At 45.4% G+C, this 18,947-nt stretch overlaps 1 protein-coding gene across 1 annotated transcript in view; it reads left to right on the top strand.

Moving 5' to 3' along the window:
* DYNC2LI1 (dynein cytoplasmic 2 light intermediate chain 1) overlaps positions 1–18,947 on the top strand; it is a 330,466-nt gene that overhangs the window by 131,465 nt on the left and 180,054 nt on the right. Inside the window, exon 5 of the mRNA XM_085612784.1 lies at positions 17,574–17,662. Within this exon, the coding sequence (XP_085468910.1) occupies positions 17,574–17,662 (89 nt within the window). The remainder of the gene's footprint in view (positions 1–17,573; positions 17,663–18,947) is intronic.

The following is an 18,947-nucleotide window of genomic DNA, read 5'->3' as shown; positions in this document are numbered from 1 at the left end:
ATATGTTAAATAGTGTGGGGCTCAGGGCAGAGCCCTGCGGCACTCCCACCTTAAGGTCCCGTGGTCCGGCAGAGAAAGGAGGACACCACACCTCTTGACCTCTATCTTCAGGGAAAGAGATCAGCCATTTCCATGCCTGTCCTAATCCCAACAAACTGGAGGCGAGCCAGAAGAATGTGATGGGGATCATATTGAATGCTGCTGAGAAATCCAGCATAATTAGCACAGCTTTGCAACTAGCATCAAGGATGCGCCTGATGAAATCAACCTCCTCCACCAGCGCTGTTTCAGTGCTACAACTGGGGTGAATCCCAGATTGGCTTGGATGAAGCAAATCATTGTTTTCCAAGTATGGGGATAACTGCTGATTAACATGCTTTTTGAGAACTTTTGAGAGGGCCCGGAGTTGGGGAGTGGCCTATAATTAGACTGATCTGTAACATCCACCTGAGGTTTTTTCAGCAGTGTCACAATTTTGGTCTGTTTCCATGCCTTAGGAAAGGTAGCCTTAGGAAGTGAAGTGAACAAACACTTTTTAGCAAAATTAGGATAATGAATGACTGGGGAAAAAACATAACTTTCTAACCTATATCATTCAGTTTGCATGAAGCTCTTTGCTCGCAGTTCATTAATCACTGTGCTATATTACAATTGTAACTTGTGTACTGCAAGTAACAAAAGTATCTCTGTGATAAAAGCAATACACTGTTGAGCTATCCACATAAAATACAGTTCTGTGATCTGAATGGTACACGTTCTTTGCAGTAGGCATGTTAACACTGCGCTACGTTATGATGAGTCAACTTTATTCGATCTAAATAAATAGACCATAAAAGTACAATAAAAGGAAACATTAAAATGTTATGTTATGTTATCTCATCTTCTATAGCGCACAGCTGCCCCAGCAAAGGGGCGTCCCGGCACTTTGACTGGCAGAAGGAATATACATACAGAACAGAGAAAAAAACAGAAAAAAGTAGCAACGGGGCAGTGAATTAAGGTCCAAGCAGTATATTAAGGTCCAGAGGGGAAAAGATAGGTTTTAATAGCCCTCCTGAACGTAAGCAAATGATCTAGGGCGCGAATGTGAGCTGGTAATGAGTTCCAAAGCCTAGCCGCTAGTTAGCGGAAGGAACGCCCTCCCGCTTTGCAGCATTTGAACTGTGGAACAGTAACCAAATTTTGACCCAATGACCTCAAAGAACGAGAGGGGACATAGGGGGTGAGAAGATGCTCTAGGATCAGGGGAGAGGACAGTTTAAGAATCTTGTAGGAAAGATATAGGAGTCTTAAACTCAATCCTTTGAGCCATGGGCAGCCAATGGAGTTTCCGGATGATTTCCTTCACAGAGCAGAACCTAGGTAGGCCTACCAGGGCTCTGGCCGCCGCTTTCTGTACGCGCTGCATCCGGATAACTTCCGCCTGATTGGCCCCCAACAGGAGCGAGCTCGCATAATCAAGCCGCGAGAGTATAGTGGCCTGAATTATCAACTGTCTAGTGGGGGCGTCAAATAATTTCAGGATTGGCCTGAGCCAACGCAAAATACCAAAACAGGTAGCAGCCACTTTTTTAGTGTGTCCGCAGAAACTGAGGGCGGGGTCTAACCAGACACCCAAGTTTTTAACCTCGGGTACCGGGATGGGAGCTGAACCCAGCTCTGGAGGCCACCACTGAGCACCCCAGAGGTTGCTATGCTTACCAACAATAAGAACCTCCGTTTTCTTGGCATTAAGCTGTAAGCAGTTAGCAGTCATCCAGCCAGCCACTGCTGTCAAACCCTCCCTGAACCTAGGGGCCTCAGAGTCGGAGTCCCCACTGAGTGCAACCGCCAGCTGCGTATCGTCAGCATAAGAAACCATAGTTAGGCCCCACTGCTTGGCGACCGCAGCCAGCGGCTGCACATACAGATTGAACAACGTGGGGCTAAGTGTCGACCCCTGAGGCACTCCCTGCTCAATGAAATAGGGTTTAGACTCAAATGGAGGTGTAGCGACCCGAAATGAGCGACCTGCTAGAAATGACCAAAACCATTCAAGTGCTAAATCAGAGACACCTGCTTCTCCCAGACGCTGCGGCAGTATCGCGTGTGAGACCGTGTCAAACGCGGCACTGAGGTCGAGTAACACCAGCGCCGCAGTTTGACCGGAGTCGAGCACGGAGCGCAGATGTTCCGTCATAGCAAGGAGAGCAGTCTCTGTGCTATGACCTGTCCGAAATCCATTCTGGGAGGAATCCAGGATATTGGCAGTCTGAAGGTGTTTAGTCAGGATTCCATTGACATGAGCCTCCGCAACCTTCGCGGCCCATGGGAGAAGAGAAATCGGACGATAATTCTCCAATTTGAGAGGGTCCAAGGCGGGTTTCTTCAAGATAGGAGTGACATAGGCTTGTTTCCACTTAGTTGGTACTGTCCCTGAAGAGAACGAAAGATTGATGAGTTGGCGCACGGGGAAGACATAGAGCAGCCGACTCTGAGCTGCGCGGGTCTGAGCGGGTCAGCAGGAGACCCGGATTTTACTTTGGCCGCCAGCCTATCGAACTCTACCTCTGAAATTACAGGAAATGTGGATAGAACCACATTAGTAGTAGAATTAGGCCTCTGGTCCTCACTCTGAGGGATGATACTAGGAAAGGAGCGATAGATAGTATGCACCTTTTCCAGAAAAAAGGTAGCAAGCTCTTCACAGTGGGACACTGAGCATATCTCAGCTGCTGGGGCTCTTTTAGCAGTCAGGTCTTTGAGAACTTTAAAGATCAGCTTCGTAGGATTAGGACTGCGTTTGAACTCCTGGGCATAGTAGGCCGCACGAGCCCTACATATGGCTCTATGGTAAATTTTGGTTTTAGCTAGGTACTGCGTTTTTGTAAAATGTAATTGATATCTAACAGTGTCTTTGCAATACATTACTGAAACATATTGCACTATCATGCCTTGTTATACCCCTATCCATTACGTCCAAGTAATGATGTTACATGTTTGAATTAAAAATCGAGAGGGAAGGGAGGAGGGCAAAAAACCTCAACTAAGAATCCCCTTTGCTCTCCTACCAGCCTAAGTGTCAGTTCCAATTATCTAAATATACTAAGGGGCACACCAATAGGTTGGCTCACTGCAGATGTTGACTCCAAAAGAAGAAGAATAAAATGCAAACAATAAATTACAATTGATATTCAACAATGTCTTTACAATGCTTTATGAAAACATTTCATGAGGAGCACTTTCATGCCTTATCAAAGCGATGTTACATATTTAAATTGGAATCAAAAGAAAAGGAGGGAGGGAGAAAACCTCAGCTAAGGGTCCGCTATGCGCTCCTGCCTACCTAGTTTTCACTTCCAATTTATAAAATGTATTAGGGGGCATGGCGACTCCAAAAGAAGTGAGTACCGGGCTGGGTCACATTATTGGCATAATGGAGGGACCCCAACACCAAAGCCCAAAACCGTGTACTCTCACCTCAAGATGAGGTAACAAGTACAAGAGGCCACAACCCTACAATGTAGGAAAGCTAAATAGGGCGTCAAGGGGGCAAGTAACTGTGGTGCTGGTGGTGCGATGCAATAAAAATAAGTAGGTCTTTAAAGCAGTCGTCTCTTCAATAATGTAATAATGTGCATAATCAGAATCAAGCCTCCCCCGTGCAAGATTCTTCCTGCAGACATAGTAATGTAAACATACCAGCAGGGGGGGAAATCTTTACAGTGGACCAACACAAAATTACCATATCAAAATATTGTGGGCCATGAACTGTTGGATGGCCCGGCGGTAACGTCCCCGCTAAACCTGTGAGACCTCCTAATCTTTGTTACCAGTCTGAGAAAGATCTAGACAGCCACAGATTCTTCGTCCAAAGCTAAACCTTGAAGGAACGAAAGTGCCTGCGTGCAGTGACTTAAGGAGTATTTGTTCAAAATTGCTTTAATAGTGTGTGATCTGGGTTTGGAGTAAAATCTACAAAAGAACATACCATGTAAAGTTCTTTGTAGAGAGATCGAATCATAAGGGCAGGGATCATGGTTGCACTCCCAATTATTACAATAAGGGAAAGCCATGAGTTGATGGAATAAATTGAGCCTGAACCACGATAAGAGGAATTTCTGATGTTGCTCAGCATGGGGTAGAAGATATGGCTGTGTTCCTTCAAAGGGGCCAGCGAGACGTACGATTTAACAGAGGGCATGTTCCTAACTTTCTCCCATCTTGCTGCCCCATACTTTGCGTAGCACAAGTCCCTCAATAACCTTTTACTGAGGGAGGAAAGGGAAGAAGCATTTTCTGACAGCTCTGATCTAGACAGAGCTAGAGTCAAGTCCTTAATCTCCCTCAGTCAAGAAATATCCAGGCCCGGTCAAATGTCAGGCAGTCTTCAATGATCACTCTTTTTAATACTAAAGCCTTGTTGGTCCAAACTCGTTGCCATAGCATTAGAGAAGGGGTCCATATTTTGTCCTACAGGGGAAGAGTTCAAACTGCCACTAGATAAAACTCCGATCTGTCTCCAGCAAAAACATTAATCACCATAGTTATCTTGACATATTTATTGTTGCCTGAAAACTGCTTTTAACCCCTTGTATGCCCATGACGAGCTGGACTCGTCATGGAGCACGGTCGCGCTGTGCCCATGACGAGTCCAGCTCGTCATGAGGCATCCCCTAGGGAATCCCTTTCTGCCAAAATAGCCTCGGGTGCTGGGGAAGAGCTCCCGAGGCCCCCCCCCCTTCACTGTAATGACGATCGGCGCGCACATTGCGCCGACGTCATTACAGTGAAAGTGAAACTGAAATGAGCCAAGAGGCTCATTTCAGTTTCACTTTCTACGTGCTCAGGGGGCTGACACAAATTTACTACCACCCAGCGTTCCCCCGTTTTGGGCCCTTGCCTGTCGCGGGTACTTGGGCCTCCCACACGAGTGAGGCACCGTTTTTATCGGGAGCCCCGGGGGAACGCTTGGTGGTAGGAAATTTGTGTCAGCCCGGTGATGCCTCAACTCTCCCACACAAAAATGTGTTAAAAAGGTGATTTTTTCAGCTAAATTTGAGGTTTGCAGGGCATTCTGGGTAAGATAACGTTGGGGGATCCACGCAAGCCATACCTCCCTGGAATCCCCGGGGTGTCTAGTTTTCAGAAATGTGTGGGTTTGGTAGGTTCCCCTAGGTGGCCGCCGAGCACCGGGCCAAAAACCCAGGTGACCCCCCCCCCCCCTTGCAAAACCAGGTCGTTTTGAGGTAGGCAGTTTTCATGTCGCCTCAATACGTTTTGGGGCCTTGCCTGTCGCGGGTACTTGGGTCTCCCACACGAGTGAGGCACCGTTTTTATCGGTAGACCCGGGGGAACGCTGGGTGGTAGGAAATTTGTGTCAGCCCGGTGATGCCTCAACTTTCCCACACAAAAATGTGTGAAAAAGGTGATTTGTTTCAGCTAAATTTGAGGTTTGCAGGGCATTCTGGGTAAGGAAACGTTGGGGGATCCATGCAAGCCATACCTCCCTGGAATCCCCTGGGTGTCTAGTTTTCAGAAATGTGTGGGTTTGGTAGGTTCCCCTAGGTGGCCGCCGAGCACCGGGCCAAAAACCCAGGTGACCCCCCTTGCAAAACCAGGTCATTTTGAGGTAGGCAATTTTCTTGTCGCCTCAATACGTTTTGGGGCCTTGCCTGTCGCGGGTACTTGGGCCTCCCACACGAGTGAGGCACCGTTTTTATCGGGAGACCCGGGGGAACGCTGGGTGGTAGGAAATTTGTGTCAGCCCGGTGATGCCACAACTTTCCCACACAAAAATGTGTGAAAAATTTGATTTTTTTCAGCGAAAATTGAGGTTTGCAAGGGATTCTGGGTAAGGAAACGTTGGGGGATACACCCAAGCCATACCTCCCTGGAAGCCCCCGGGTGTCTAGTTTTCAGAAATGTATGGGTTTGGTAGGATTCCCTAGATGGCCGCCGAGCACCGGGCCAAAAACCCAAGTGACCCCCCTTGCAAAACCAGGTGGTTTTGAGATAGGCAATTTTGATGTCGCCTCACTGCGTTTTGGGCCCTGGGTGGTTTGAAATTTGAGTGAGCCCGGTGATGCCACAACTTTCCCACACAAAAATGTGTGAAACATTTGATTTTTTCAGCTAAAATTGAGGTTTGCAGGGGATTCTGGGTAAGGAAACGTTGGGGGATCCACGCAAGCCATGCCTCCCTGGAAGCACACGGGTGTCTAGTGTTCAAAAATGTATGGGTTTGCTAGGTTTCCCGAGGTGCCCGCAGAGCTAGGGTTCAAAAACTACAGCTAGACATTTTGCCAAAAAAGGGTAATTTTTCACTGCGAAATTGAGGTGTGACCACGTTGCGTTTTGCGCCGTTTCCTGTCGCGGGCACTAGGCCGACCCACACAAGTGAGGTACTGTTTTTCTCGTAACACTTTGGGGAACGCGGGGTGGGTGGAAATTTGTGGATCCACGCAGATTCCGGAACTTTCCACCACAGAAATGTGGGGAAAATGTGTTTTTTTTGTCAATTTTTTAGGTTTGCAAGGGATTCTGGGTAACAGACCCTGGTGGGAGGCAGTCAAGTCACCCCATCCTGGATTCCCCTGGGTGTCTAGTTTTCAAAAATGTATAGGTTTGCTAGGGTTCCCAAGGTGCCCGCAGAGCTAGAGTTCAAAAACTAGAGCTAGGCACTTTGCCAAAAAAGGGTAAATTTTCACTGCGATATTGAGTTGTGACCACGTTGCGTTTTGCGCCGTTTCCTGTCGCGGGCACTATGCCTACCCACACAAGTGAGGTACCATTTTTATCGGGAGACTTAGGGTAATTCAGATTTGTAAAGGAACTGTTATTATCTATTTCGATGCATTTCTGCCTTCCAAATGAAAGATATTGTGTAAAAAAGAAGTCATTCTAAAGAATTACTGATAATTCTCATGCTAGTATGAGTATTCCCAATTTCAGAAATGTGCAAATATCTACTGTTTCTAAACTCTATATTTTGTTCCCATTTCAGAAATACATAGGTGTCTTTCATACCGATTTTTCCATGTACACATTTTTACAGAATAATTACTATATACCTGGTACATAACAAAAAACCATTGCAAGTTGCTGCTCAGTTTTTGGCTCTGGGTTCGTCGGGTTCTTGGTGAACCTACAAGTCCTATATATCCCCACAACCAGTAATGTCCAGCGGATGTAATGGTATATTGCTTTCAAAGAGCTGTCATAATTAGAAGAAGTTACAGGTGAAAACGTTGACACAAAAGGCTGTTTTTTTCAACTAATTTTCAATTTATCCTATATTTAACTGTTAGTTTCTATAAAAAAACCTTGATGGATCTACACAAATGACCCCTTGCTGAATTCAGACTGTTGTCTTCTTCTCGAAAAAGTATAGCTTTCCAGGATCCATTATTGCTTTTGTACCCATTTCTGCCATTAACTGGAAGGAGGTCAAAAGCACAAAAAATAGCAAAATTAGGCTATGTCCCAGAAAAATGCCAAAACTGTGTAAAAAATGTTGGTTTTCTGAGAAAAGTCTGGTATCCCCGAAAAGCTGGGAAAATGGTGATTTCAACCCCACAAACCCTTTTTTGATAACATTTGCAGGGAAAAACCCAGATGCTTTCATTTGCAGCCCGTTTTTCCAATTTTTCCGAAAAAACCCAACATTTTGCTGTATTTTGGCTCATTTCTGTGACCCCTCTAGGAGAATCCACAAACCCTGAGTACCTTTAGAATCCCCATGATGTTGGAAGAAAAGGACGCAAATTTGGCGTGGATACCTTATGTGGTCAAAAAGTTACAGGGGCCTCAGCGCGCACTACCCCAAATAGCCAAAAAAGGGCGTGGCACAGGAGGGGAAAAGGCCTGGCAGCGAAGGGGTTAAACCCATAAGTGATTGTTAAACAACATGCCCCCACCAAGCTCATCGCCAGGTGCAGCTGCACCTGTTGCACAACCCTAAGGCTGGCCTTGGGTCAAGCCATAACTCAGGTCAATAAGGTTTTAACATGTGGTAGATTGGGTCTCTATTTGCTTCATAGCATCCTTTAATTCGTCCTTCAAACCATGGTAGAAAGTTGAAATGTGTAAGGTAACCTAGTAGCTCTCTATTGGCTTGATTAAGAGCCATTAATTTATTGTTTATAGACTTGGATACAGCTTGTTAAATATGCAACAAAATCCTGCTAAAAAAGCCTCTCACTCATGAAGTGTAAGGTGGTTTTCTTGGATCAAAAAGTGGCCCACGAAGAGCCATCTCCACATCAAAAAAGTCATCTTGGTTTGGAAAAAGTTGAAAAAGACTGAGTTGCAAAATAATGTCATTTTACGTGGGTGACAAACTGATGCTATTTTTGGGATCTCCTGCACAGGATTCATGAGGGGCTTATGGGGAGGAAACTATTGCATGGTTCCTGAGGAGCAATAGAATTGGACAAGGTGTGGTAGCCTTTTGGGCCACAAATAAGAGGGCGGCTCTGGGGAAAGATAAGCTTGATTAGCATCCAAACCAATTGTTAGGTCTTATTCTAGAATTTAGATGTCTAAATTGCAATTCTTACCAAATCACAATTTGTAAAACGCAATTCCTGATGTAAGAAAACTTACATCTTTAAAATAGTGATTCCTAGTGGGTCGCAAAATGACCTACATCAGGAATATTCATGTGGTAGGTGGCAGTTTGCAACCTATTAGGAATCGCAACCATCACAGTGATGGTGGCCTGTTTAGGTCAGTAGACCACCAGGTCTGGGATTTCTTTTTAATAAAGCAGTCTTTTTTTTTTTTTTTAATGCAGCCGTTTTTGCTTAAAGGAAAATGGGATGTGCTCAAAAAGAAAAACATTTACTTAGAAGTTTCATTTTTTATGAGTAGGCAGTGGTCTGTGGAAGCATGGCTTTCTCGTAAAAAAAGATTTGTTTTCCGTTCTCAAAGGGGAGGTGGTACCTTGGGGACCCCTTCCCATTTCCAAAGGGGTTACCACCTCCTTCAGTAGTCGGTAAAATATGAATGTTTTGCAACCGTAATTCGGACTCAAAACATTCATACATCCCATTCAGATTTGGTATATGGAAGGGACGCCCTAAACACGTCCCTTCCAAATACCAAATCGCATACACAAATTACGATGTGGTAACATGCTACCGAATTGCAGTTTGTGTTTTGCACATATGTAAAAACATATTCGCTGTCGTATTCGGCCCGATCATGACCGCAAACATTTTTTGTCATTGACCCAAGATTCTTTGGCCCGAGAGGAAACAATCTCTGATCACAAGGCTGAAGTTTTTCCTAAATTTTTGCCATTGTAGTGAGAGCTCCAATGCTTGCATCCATAGAACGTAGGTAGATGTTATAGAATGTCACGGCCAAGGCTGTCGGATCCGAAGTACACGTGCATAGAGGTGCTTGTACGTGACTCAGCCGGTTGTATTAGAAGGCCTGAATCCTGACATTCCGAAGTTCCTGTCCTGTTTTTATGTATTCCACATTTGATGCCATTAAGAGTAAATGGACTATGATATTGCCTTTTATTACAATATAACTTATGCAAAGCACTTCCCTTTGCTTCTCTGACCCGCATAGGCTCAGCTGTCAAAGCTTTATCTTTTAGATGTATATTCGCCCGTGTATCTGCGACATATACACTTTGCTTAATGGATTGGCCACGGGGTACCAACTAATTCCGCTCTTATTCCGTTTATCAAAGACTATTGTGTTGACTTACTCCCATGCAGCGTTCACCCTGTATGATACATTACCCATACGGATTGACTTGCTGCATCTATACAGCGCTCGCTCTGCTGAATGCTGTCGCCCACATGTTACCATCTAGTTATGCTTTTATTCAGCCAGGTTTGCACCATTTTGTTTGACTTGCTTCTGGTACAATGCTCATCCTGCTTAATGCATCGCCCACAGTTTACCTACCAGCTGTCTCGAATGGAGCCGCGCTTGAAATGGCTGCTCCGCACTCCACAATTCACAATGAAATGAATAACGGCAGCTGCAGCTTAAACATGCACGTCAGGTGACGCGGGAGGTACCTCTCTGTTGTGGATAGGAACAGGGGCGAGTGTATGAAGAGTTCATGCATGCTGTGCCTCGTTCAGAAAAAAAGAATCATTTTACAAGCTGAATGTATGTTACTCATTTTATGGGATTCCCAAAAATACAATGTGCTGCTAGGCACCGAAATCTATTAAAAACATGGTTCATTTTCAAGCGAACAATCACGCCTAGACTCGCGTTTTTTTCGCTGATTTATGATTAAGGGGAAAATGCACGGTAACCTACTTTTTTCCTTTACCCTCACATGAGAAAATAGTTCCAGATGGTAGGAATTATATCGACACTTATTAAAGCTCTTTTAGGTATTAAAGTTAAGTGCCTAGATTGCAGGGGCTGGAGCTATGTTGCAGGGGTTCAAGGAGATGATGATCAATAAAGAGACCTATCAATTTTGTCTTTATCTTGTAGCATTTGGTTTGCATTTAAAGACAGAGGTCAAATGCCTGGCAGTGTCTTCTGACAAATGGTTTCTTATTCTATTTCTTTAACATGGGGCCTGGGGCCAGATGTACGACCTCTTTTTGCGGCCGCAAACGGGAGATCAGCCGTCATCAGCCAGGATAGCTTGACTCCAGTGGCGTAGTGAGCACGGGTCCCACGTCTGGGAATACCCATCCCACTTAGGGCGAAAAGCGTTACAACAAACAAATGACGGACGGAATGCTGACAATGCATACATTCTCCCCCAGTCAAGAGATCTGGGTTAAATCCATCGTTCTTTTGCCCACTACACCACCCCAGTTTAGACATTGTCAGCATTCAATCCATCATTTGTTTGTTGTAACGCTTTTCGCCCTAAGTGGGATGGGTATTCCCAGACGTGGGACCCGTGCTCACTACGCCACTGGAGTCAAGCTATCCTGGCTGATGACGGCTGATAGCCAGAAACCGGTCCTAGGATGCTTGATTCCGGTCCAGGGAAGACATGGCTTGGTAGTTCGGGCTGGACTGTTCCCATGAGGCACAGGGTCAAGACTGATTTGCATATGGCCATGTCTAAACTGGGGTGGTGTAGTGGGCAAAAGAACGATGGATTTAACCCAGATCTCTTGACTGGGGGAGAATGTATGCATTGTCAGCATTCCGTCCATCATTTGTTTGTTGTAACGCTTTTCGCCCTAAGTGGGATGGGTATTCCCAGACGTGGGACCCGTGCTCACTACGCCACTGGAGTCAAGCTATCCTGGCTGATGACGGCTGATAGCCAGAAACCGGTCCTAGGATGCTTGATTCCGGTCCAGGGAAGACATGGCTTGGCAGTTCGGGCTGGACTGTTCCCATGAGGCACAGGGTCAAGACTGATTTGCATATGGCCATGTCTAAACTGGGGTGGTGTAGTGGGCAAAAGAACAATGGATTTAACCCAGATCTCTTGACTGGGGGAGAATGTATGCATTGTCAGCATTCCGTCCATCATTTGTTTGTTGTAACGCTTTTCGCCCTAAGTGGGATGGGTATTCCCAGACGTGGGACCCGTGCTCACTACGCCACTGGAGTCAAGCTATCCTGGCTGATGATGGCTGATAGCCAGAAACCGGTCCTACGATGCTTGATTCCGGTCCAGGGAAGACATGGCTTGGCAGTTCGGGCTGGACTGTTCCCATGAGGCACAGGGTCAAGACTGATTTGCATATGGCCATGTCTAAACTGGGGTGGTGTAGTGGGCAAAAGAACGATGGATTTAACCCAGATCTCTTGACTGGGGGAGAACGTATGCATTGTCAGCATTCCGTCCATCATTTGTTTGTTGTAACGCTTTTTGCCCTAAGTGGGATGGGTATTCCCAGACGTGGGACCCGTGCTCACTACGCCACTGGAGTCAAGCTATCCTGGCTGATGACGGCTGATAGCCAGAAACCGGTCCTAGGATGCTTGATTCCGGTCCAGAGAAAACATGGCTTGGCAGTTTGGGCTGGACTGTTCCCATGAGGCACAGGGTCAAGACTGATTTGCATATGGCCATGTCTAAACTGGGGTGGTGTAGTGGGCAAAAGAACGATGGATTTAACCCAGATCTCTTGACTGGGGGAGAATGTATGCATTGTCAGCATTCCGTCCATCATTTGTTTGTTGTAACGCTTTTCGCCCTAAGTGGGATGGGTATTCCCAGACGTGGGACCCGTGCTCACTACGCCACTGGAGTCAAGCTATCCTGGCTGATGACGGCTGATAGCCAGAAACCAGTCCTAGGATGCTTGATTCCGGTCCAGGGAAGACATGGCTTGGCAGTTCGGGCTGGACTGTTCCCATGAGGCACAGGGTCAAGACTGATTTGCATATGGCCATGTCTAAACTGGGGTGGTGTAGTGGGCAAAAGAACGATGGATTTAACCCAGATCTCTTGACTGGGGGAGAATGCATGCATTGTCAGCATTCCGTCCATCATTTGTTTGTTTTAACGCTTTTCGCCCTAAGTGGGATGGGTATTCCCAGACGTGGGACCCGAGCTCACTACGCCACTGGAGTCAAGCTATCCTGGCTGATGACGGCTGATAGCCAGAAACCGGTCCTAGGATGCTTGATTCCGGTCCAGGGAAGACATGGCTTGGCAGTTCGGGCTGGACTGTTCCCATGAGGCACAGGGTCAAGACTGATTTGCATATGGCCATGTCTAAACTGGGGTGGTGTAGTGGGCAAAAGAACGATGGATTTAACCCAGATCTCTTGACTGGGGGAGAATGTATGCATTGTCAGCATTCCGTCCATCATTTGTTTGTTGTAACGTTTATTAAAAAAGCAGTCCAAGACATGGTGGTCTGCTTACCCCAGCAGGCCACCATCCCTGGGAGGGCTGGCATTCCCAATGAGCTCGCAAATTGCGAGAGGCTCATTAATATTAGAGGGTCATTAATATTAATGAGCCTCGCAATTTGCGATCCCATTGGGAAAAGCAAAACAGTGTAATAACACTGTTGTACATTTCATTTAGCGCCTCGCAATTTGCGACTCCCAATGAGTCACAAATTGCAAGGCGCTAAATGAAAGGGTTGTACATCTGGCCCCTAGTGTTTACTTTTCCCTTCTCTTACAGCAAAGTGAGTTAATTTTGCAACAAGTGCTCATCCTACTGGGGTTCAGAGAGTGTGAACGGAGAAGGCTGCAATATGTCAAATGTTTTCTAACTCACAACAAAAATGAAATACTTGTAAATGGACTTTATAAAAGTTCCAAAATTTACCAGCACAAAGTACAGCGTAAGTAAGGAAATGTAGTTTTTCCAAATTCTGAATTGTGATGCTATAAAGATTTAAAAAGGATCAAACCAAACCAAGAAACTTTAATTGGGTGATAAATATGCACAGAGACCACATTTCCACAAATTATTGCTTGTGCGCCATATTAGCTTAGTAGTGAAATGCGTGCCATATTGTAATTTGATGGTCATTTCAAGAGGACATTTCAATTGAAAATGTGTACTCTGTACATGGTAATACCCTGCAACGACATGCTTTACTCATATATTTGGGAAATTGTGCTTCCAGTGCACCACTGGACACATTTTACAACCCTACCATACTCCTGCTGAATAGACGTGGCTCATTTGCATCACTTGACGTTTAAGTAGCGCTTTGATTTTTTACAAACCCTGTGACTTCGGCAGCGGTGGCCAGCACAGGTAAGCACGGCGGGGCAGGGCACGGCAGGGGGGGAAGCCGACAGACCACGGAATAGGTATTTATTTATTTATTTAATACTACCTATTCTGTCGTCTGTCGACTTCTCCCCCTCCCACCCTGCCGCACCTCGTTTACCTGTGTCAGCCGCCCCTGGACTTCGGTGACATAACATTGATGGTAAAACAATAAGGTGATTAATGGAATGCTGGCATGAATCTCAACCACTGGCAATCTCTCTGGCCACATCCCAATCCATCGTTTTTCGATCACAGAGCCATCTCAGTTTGGACCCAGCCATATGCTGATCAGTCTTGACCCTGCTCCTTATGGGACAATCCAGCCTGAACTGCCAGGCCAGGTCTTCCCTGAACCGGAACACAAGCATCACAGGACCGGTTTTGCCCTAGCATAACATTGATGGCAGCAATTCCACTCTGAAAATTGTTCCAGCTTCACTGCCAGATTGTGTGTGGAAACTGTTTGGAATATTCAGAAGCAAATTTTCTTTTCAACATTTCCAAGATACTGATAACACTTTTTTTCACCTAAATGAAATTTAGATGCATAATTTTCAACATGGCTTAATCTGGTATGTTTACAGTGGGTAATTATAAATTGGAAAATAAAAGTGTACATATATAGGTTCACGGAAATGTTTTACTTTATATCAGGCATTAAGAGATGAGTTCTAGGGAAACTGTCTTTGTAGAATCTGTGGCAACACTACTTTCTGAAGGTGGTCAATCTAGGGGGTCATTTAGAGTCCAATGCAAAAAATCAACATCAACTCCCCCGGTGCAAGGAGGTCTAGATCAGCAGAAGAAATAGGGAAGAGGATGTAGCCTAACGGCTAGGGTGGTCGATCTTAAATCTGGGAAACCAGGTTCGAGTCTCGGCAATTATGCTCAACATCCTGTGATTCTGGGCAAATCACTTAATCTCCCCGTGCCCCACCATCCCCAACTTGTTGACTTCCTCCTCCACTTTTTCTGACCTCGTTTTTGATGGTATTAGGATTCTGTGCACGTTACCACAGGTACCCAGTGCTAACATGCTTGTGCTCTCTCCCCTGAACATGGTAACATTGTTTCACCCCCAATTGAAATATTTAATTTACACATAAGTTCCTAATAAAGTGCTGCCCTCTGTACCAGGGCCTGTAAATTAAATGCTACTAGTGGGACTGCAGCACTGATTGTGCCATCCATTTAAGTAACCTTTTATCCATGTCCATTGCAAAGCCTGTGTGTGCAGTTTACACTATTTTACACTGCCATGTCGACCTGACAAAATAAACCTTTTGCCAGCCCAAACCTTTACTTTTTATACATATGTCACCCTTAAGGTAGGCCCTAGACAATCCAGAAGCCAGGGTTCAATGTATTTAAAAGGCAGGACATGTACTTGTAAGTTTCACATGTGCTGATAGTAAAACATTCCTAAAATCATTTAGGATAACATTTAAATTACTTTATTGCATTTCATAAATGTAATTTCAATTGGGAAGAGCTAAGACCCCCAAGTCTAGTGTCTCTGGAATCCTAATTTAAAATCCAAACTGAGGGTGAAGTTGGATTTTAAATTACAATTCTGAAAATGCCACTTTTAGAAAGTTGGCATTTTCCTCCTTTAGCCATTTTGTGCCTGCTGCCTGTCTCTGATCACATGTCTGCGGTGGGTGACAGTTGGGCTTTGTGTATTCCTCCTAGAAGGCCACACACAATGGGAGATTAGGTGTGACTTGATGGGCCATCCTGACAGGATGGGAGGGAGGAGCTGGACCCAGCCTCACACCCGAATAGACTGTGTTCTGTCCCCACACAAAGAGCTGCATGCTCCCCTGTAGTGAGTCTGTAGCCAGGGCAGGAAGGGCAACACCTCTGTACACTTCAGCGGCCTGTCTTTATTGTCTCCACCACTTCTAAGGCCCAACTGGGTATAAGTACTGGACCTCTAACGCCACCACTTCAGTACACTTCTGGACCTATGAAGGCTCTGTCAGGAAGAAGGAATTCTGTGCTGCTGTACTCCTGTCTTGCTGTGCTGACCTGCTGCCTTCGGACTTCTTGCCTGGGCAAGGGGTGAACCTGCATCCCTTGAACCCAGAGTGACTCTAAGGGCTAAGTGGCTGGAATCCTGATTTGAAGTCTCAGGGACATAAAAGACTTGCAACACCCCTGGTTCTGCACCTACGACTCTGCCATCCATGAGTCTACCCTGCCAAGTGGTGCCACCTCAGTCTTGGACACTTGGAAGCGGGACTAAGGTGCTTCTCCAGTGTAGCCGATGCATCCTCTGCTGAGCGACACATCCCCGAGCTGATCCAACGCATCTCCTCAGCTAAGCGGTACATCTTCGAGCAGAACTGACGTATTGTTGCCTCACATTGCCGCTGCATCAACCATCTGGGACCAACGCATCGCCTTCGGACCCAACACTGTGTGACGCTTTTCCTGGTGCTAGTGCATTGCATCTCTCGTCTACGGCAGCCTCGGTGATGAACCTCTGCATCGCAGCTTACCAGCTCGTCGGAACCGACGCATCGTCTACACTGTGCCTCGCAACCTCAACACTGGCCTTCGCATCCCAAACCCTGTCGACCAGATTCTCGACGCCGATGCATTAGGACCTCACACCGCAGCCTCTTCACATCTCGGGACCAACGCATTGCCTCTGCTGCACAACGCATCTTCGACGCAGATCCACGCAAGCTCGCCTGAACCAGGATTAAGGAACTTTGGTTCAGCGAGCCTAACTGAGTCTCTTTAGCGTCCCGTGCTTCATCACGATCGGCCTGAGCTTTTGAGTTTGTACCAGTCCGGCGCGACCAGATGTCCCGAATATCGATTTTTGCTTCTTGATGCTATTTTCCACTGTAAACTTTACATCTCAATATCTCAAGTTCCACTTAATGGATTTTTGTCGTTTTGGTCATGCTTTATTTATTACAATCATAGTTATGTTTCTAACTTGGTGTGGACTCTTTTTGTGTGGTGTTTTCACTGTTGTACTATTCGAAATGTTGCACAAATACTTAATACACTGCCTCTAAAGTTAAGCCTGACGGCTCTGTGCCAAGCTACCAGAGGGTGAGCACAGGTTAATTCAGGATTTGCCTGCCTCTTGTTCTGATTCGGATTGTGGTTGTTGCTTGCCTAGGGTTCATACCCCAATCAATCACCAACCCAATTTGTAACAGTGCACAAATATGATCTGTGCCTATGTTGGTAACATTGCAAGGATCTCAATGAGGCCTTAAAACTAACCAACGAATCACTGCAATGTTATAGCCATATGGTCCTTTTTTTACTGTCAAGAAGGATTTCTTTCTAACGTTTAAAACTTGGGATGTATACTATCTGGTCTTCTGGTTCCGGGTCTCAAAAATTCACTATTCTCCACCTCCACAAGGAAACATGGTTCCTGGCTCACGTACCACATATCGCGGGCACTGTCCATGGCTTAGCTCCTATTTATTATCTTTTTTTTTTACTCTTATTTGTTCCGAGAGCGTTTAAGAGGTGGCTTGGAGGTTCCTCCTATTTTGCTGTGTCTCTTTCCACATCCTTCCATCTGTCCTCGACTACTGGCCATTCTGTAGCCTTTATATCAGTTCTCTCAGGGCAGTGTTTAGCAGTTTCTTTGGGAAACCGTGCAATTTTTAGAACCTCATTGGGATAGGCATTCCTAATGTTTCATTTAACTGGTCCCTGATATGCAAGATCTCACATACACTTTCTAGACTGAAGAATCACACTAGAATAAATTATTACTCTGATTTTCATCTATAAATGTGCAGGAACGTAATTTGCTACACGTGATATATTACTAATGTCTCAGGAATGCAGGTTTATAGTAGATGTCCAAACAATCCCTTTGATGACACTACTCTGGCTTGTTTTGCAGCCAAAAGACATTGCGCATTTTTGGGAACTGGGAGGTGGAACTTCCTTATTGGATCTTGTTGGCATACCAATTACCACTGAGAACATAAGGTAAGTTAAAATCGTCGAGATGTGTATATTTTGTATTTTACCTAATATACTTTAAGCTTAAGAAGCATGGGTAAAGTAAGCACCTTCAATGTTCTCTGTTGTAAGCAGTTCAGAAGACTAAATGAAAACACATCTTATAAATTCTAGCAAGCCAGATGTGAAACAATTGCGGTTTACTACTATTTCTATAGTGCAGAGATCGCAGCTAATTTTGCTCTCATGAAATGCCGACATTGCCCATACAAAATATGTTGGAGTTATAGCCTGCAATTTAGTACATATACGTTTTGACTTTTTGAAACTTCGAAGAGAGTTTCATCATTACAGGGGATTTAAATCATTTGTAGAGAGGAGTTGTGCTCTGTTCTAATGGTTAAGCAGCAAACATCAGGATCTAGGAAATGTTTGATGCCTCGTTTAAAGGTGGCTGAAAGTGGAAAATCCGTCTAAAAACAAGGATGTGTCTATAGCCCTACTCTCTCTCTTTCTGTGCCTCATTTAGAGGACAGTGTTCCTGATAGGGGAGCCACCACTGCCTCTGTGATCTGAACAGTGGCATCATAAACCCCCCACTTTAGCAGCTTGAGCAGAGGTTGGGTGACACTGGGCAGTATATGTAACAAAAAACCTTTCCAAATGTTGTTTACTGCTTCTAATACTTAGAAAAAAACTGTCTCCAAACATAAACACCATTGCGGAGGAGCAAATGAAAGAAGAAAGAAAGGAAAGAAAGAATGTTGGGAGGGAAGGAGGCAAGAAGAGAAAGAGAAAAAGATAGGTGGATAGGTGGATGGAGATGGACGGATAGGCCGAAGGACAGGTGGCTGGGAGAGATGGATGAGAGAAGACGGAGCGGGGGAAGGTGGCTGGAGTGAAGGACCGATGGAGTAGATGGATGGAAATGAGGCTGTAGAGAAGGATTAGCGAAAGGGATCATGGACAGATAGATGAATGGATGGCTAGAGAGTTGAAAAGAGAAAGATGGAGAGCATAGATTGAAAAAGGAAGGTTGGTTCTAGAGACAAGTAGATGAATGGATGGATGGAGAAATGGAGAGAGGAAAGGGTGGGCGGTTGGAGAGAAGGATGGATGCTGGGGTGGCAGGATGTAGAGAATGATGGCTGCATGAAAGGAAAGATGGAGAAGTGGACAGATGGAGAAGAAGACGATGGAGGTAGGATGATGGAGAGAACGAAGGAAGCATGGATTGAGAAATGCAGGATGGATGCAGAGATGGATGAGTGTGTTTTGAGAAGCATGTATGTATGAGGAGCCGGAAGGATGA

Source organism: Triturus cristatus, chromosome 6, assembly GCF_964204655.1.
Source record: "Triturus cristatus chromosome 6, aTriCri1.1, whole genome shotgun sequence".
NCBI lineage: Eukaryota > Metazoa > Chordata > Amphibia > Caudata > Salamandridae > Triturus > Triturus cristatus.
This window is presented reverse-complemented; position numbering and strand designations above follow the sequence as displayed.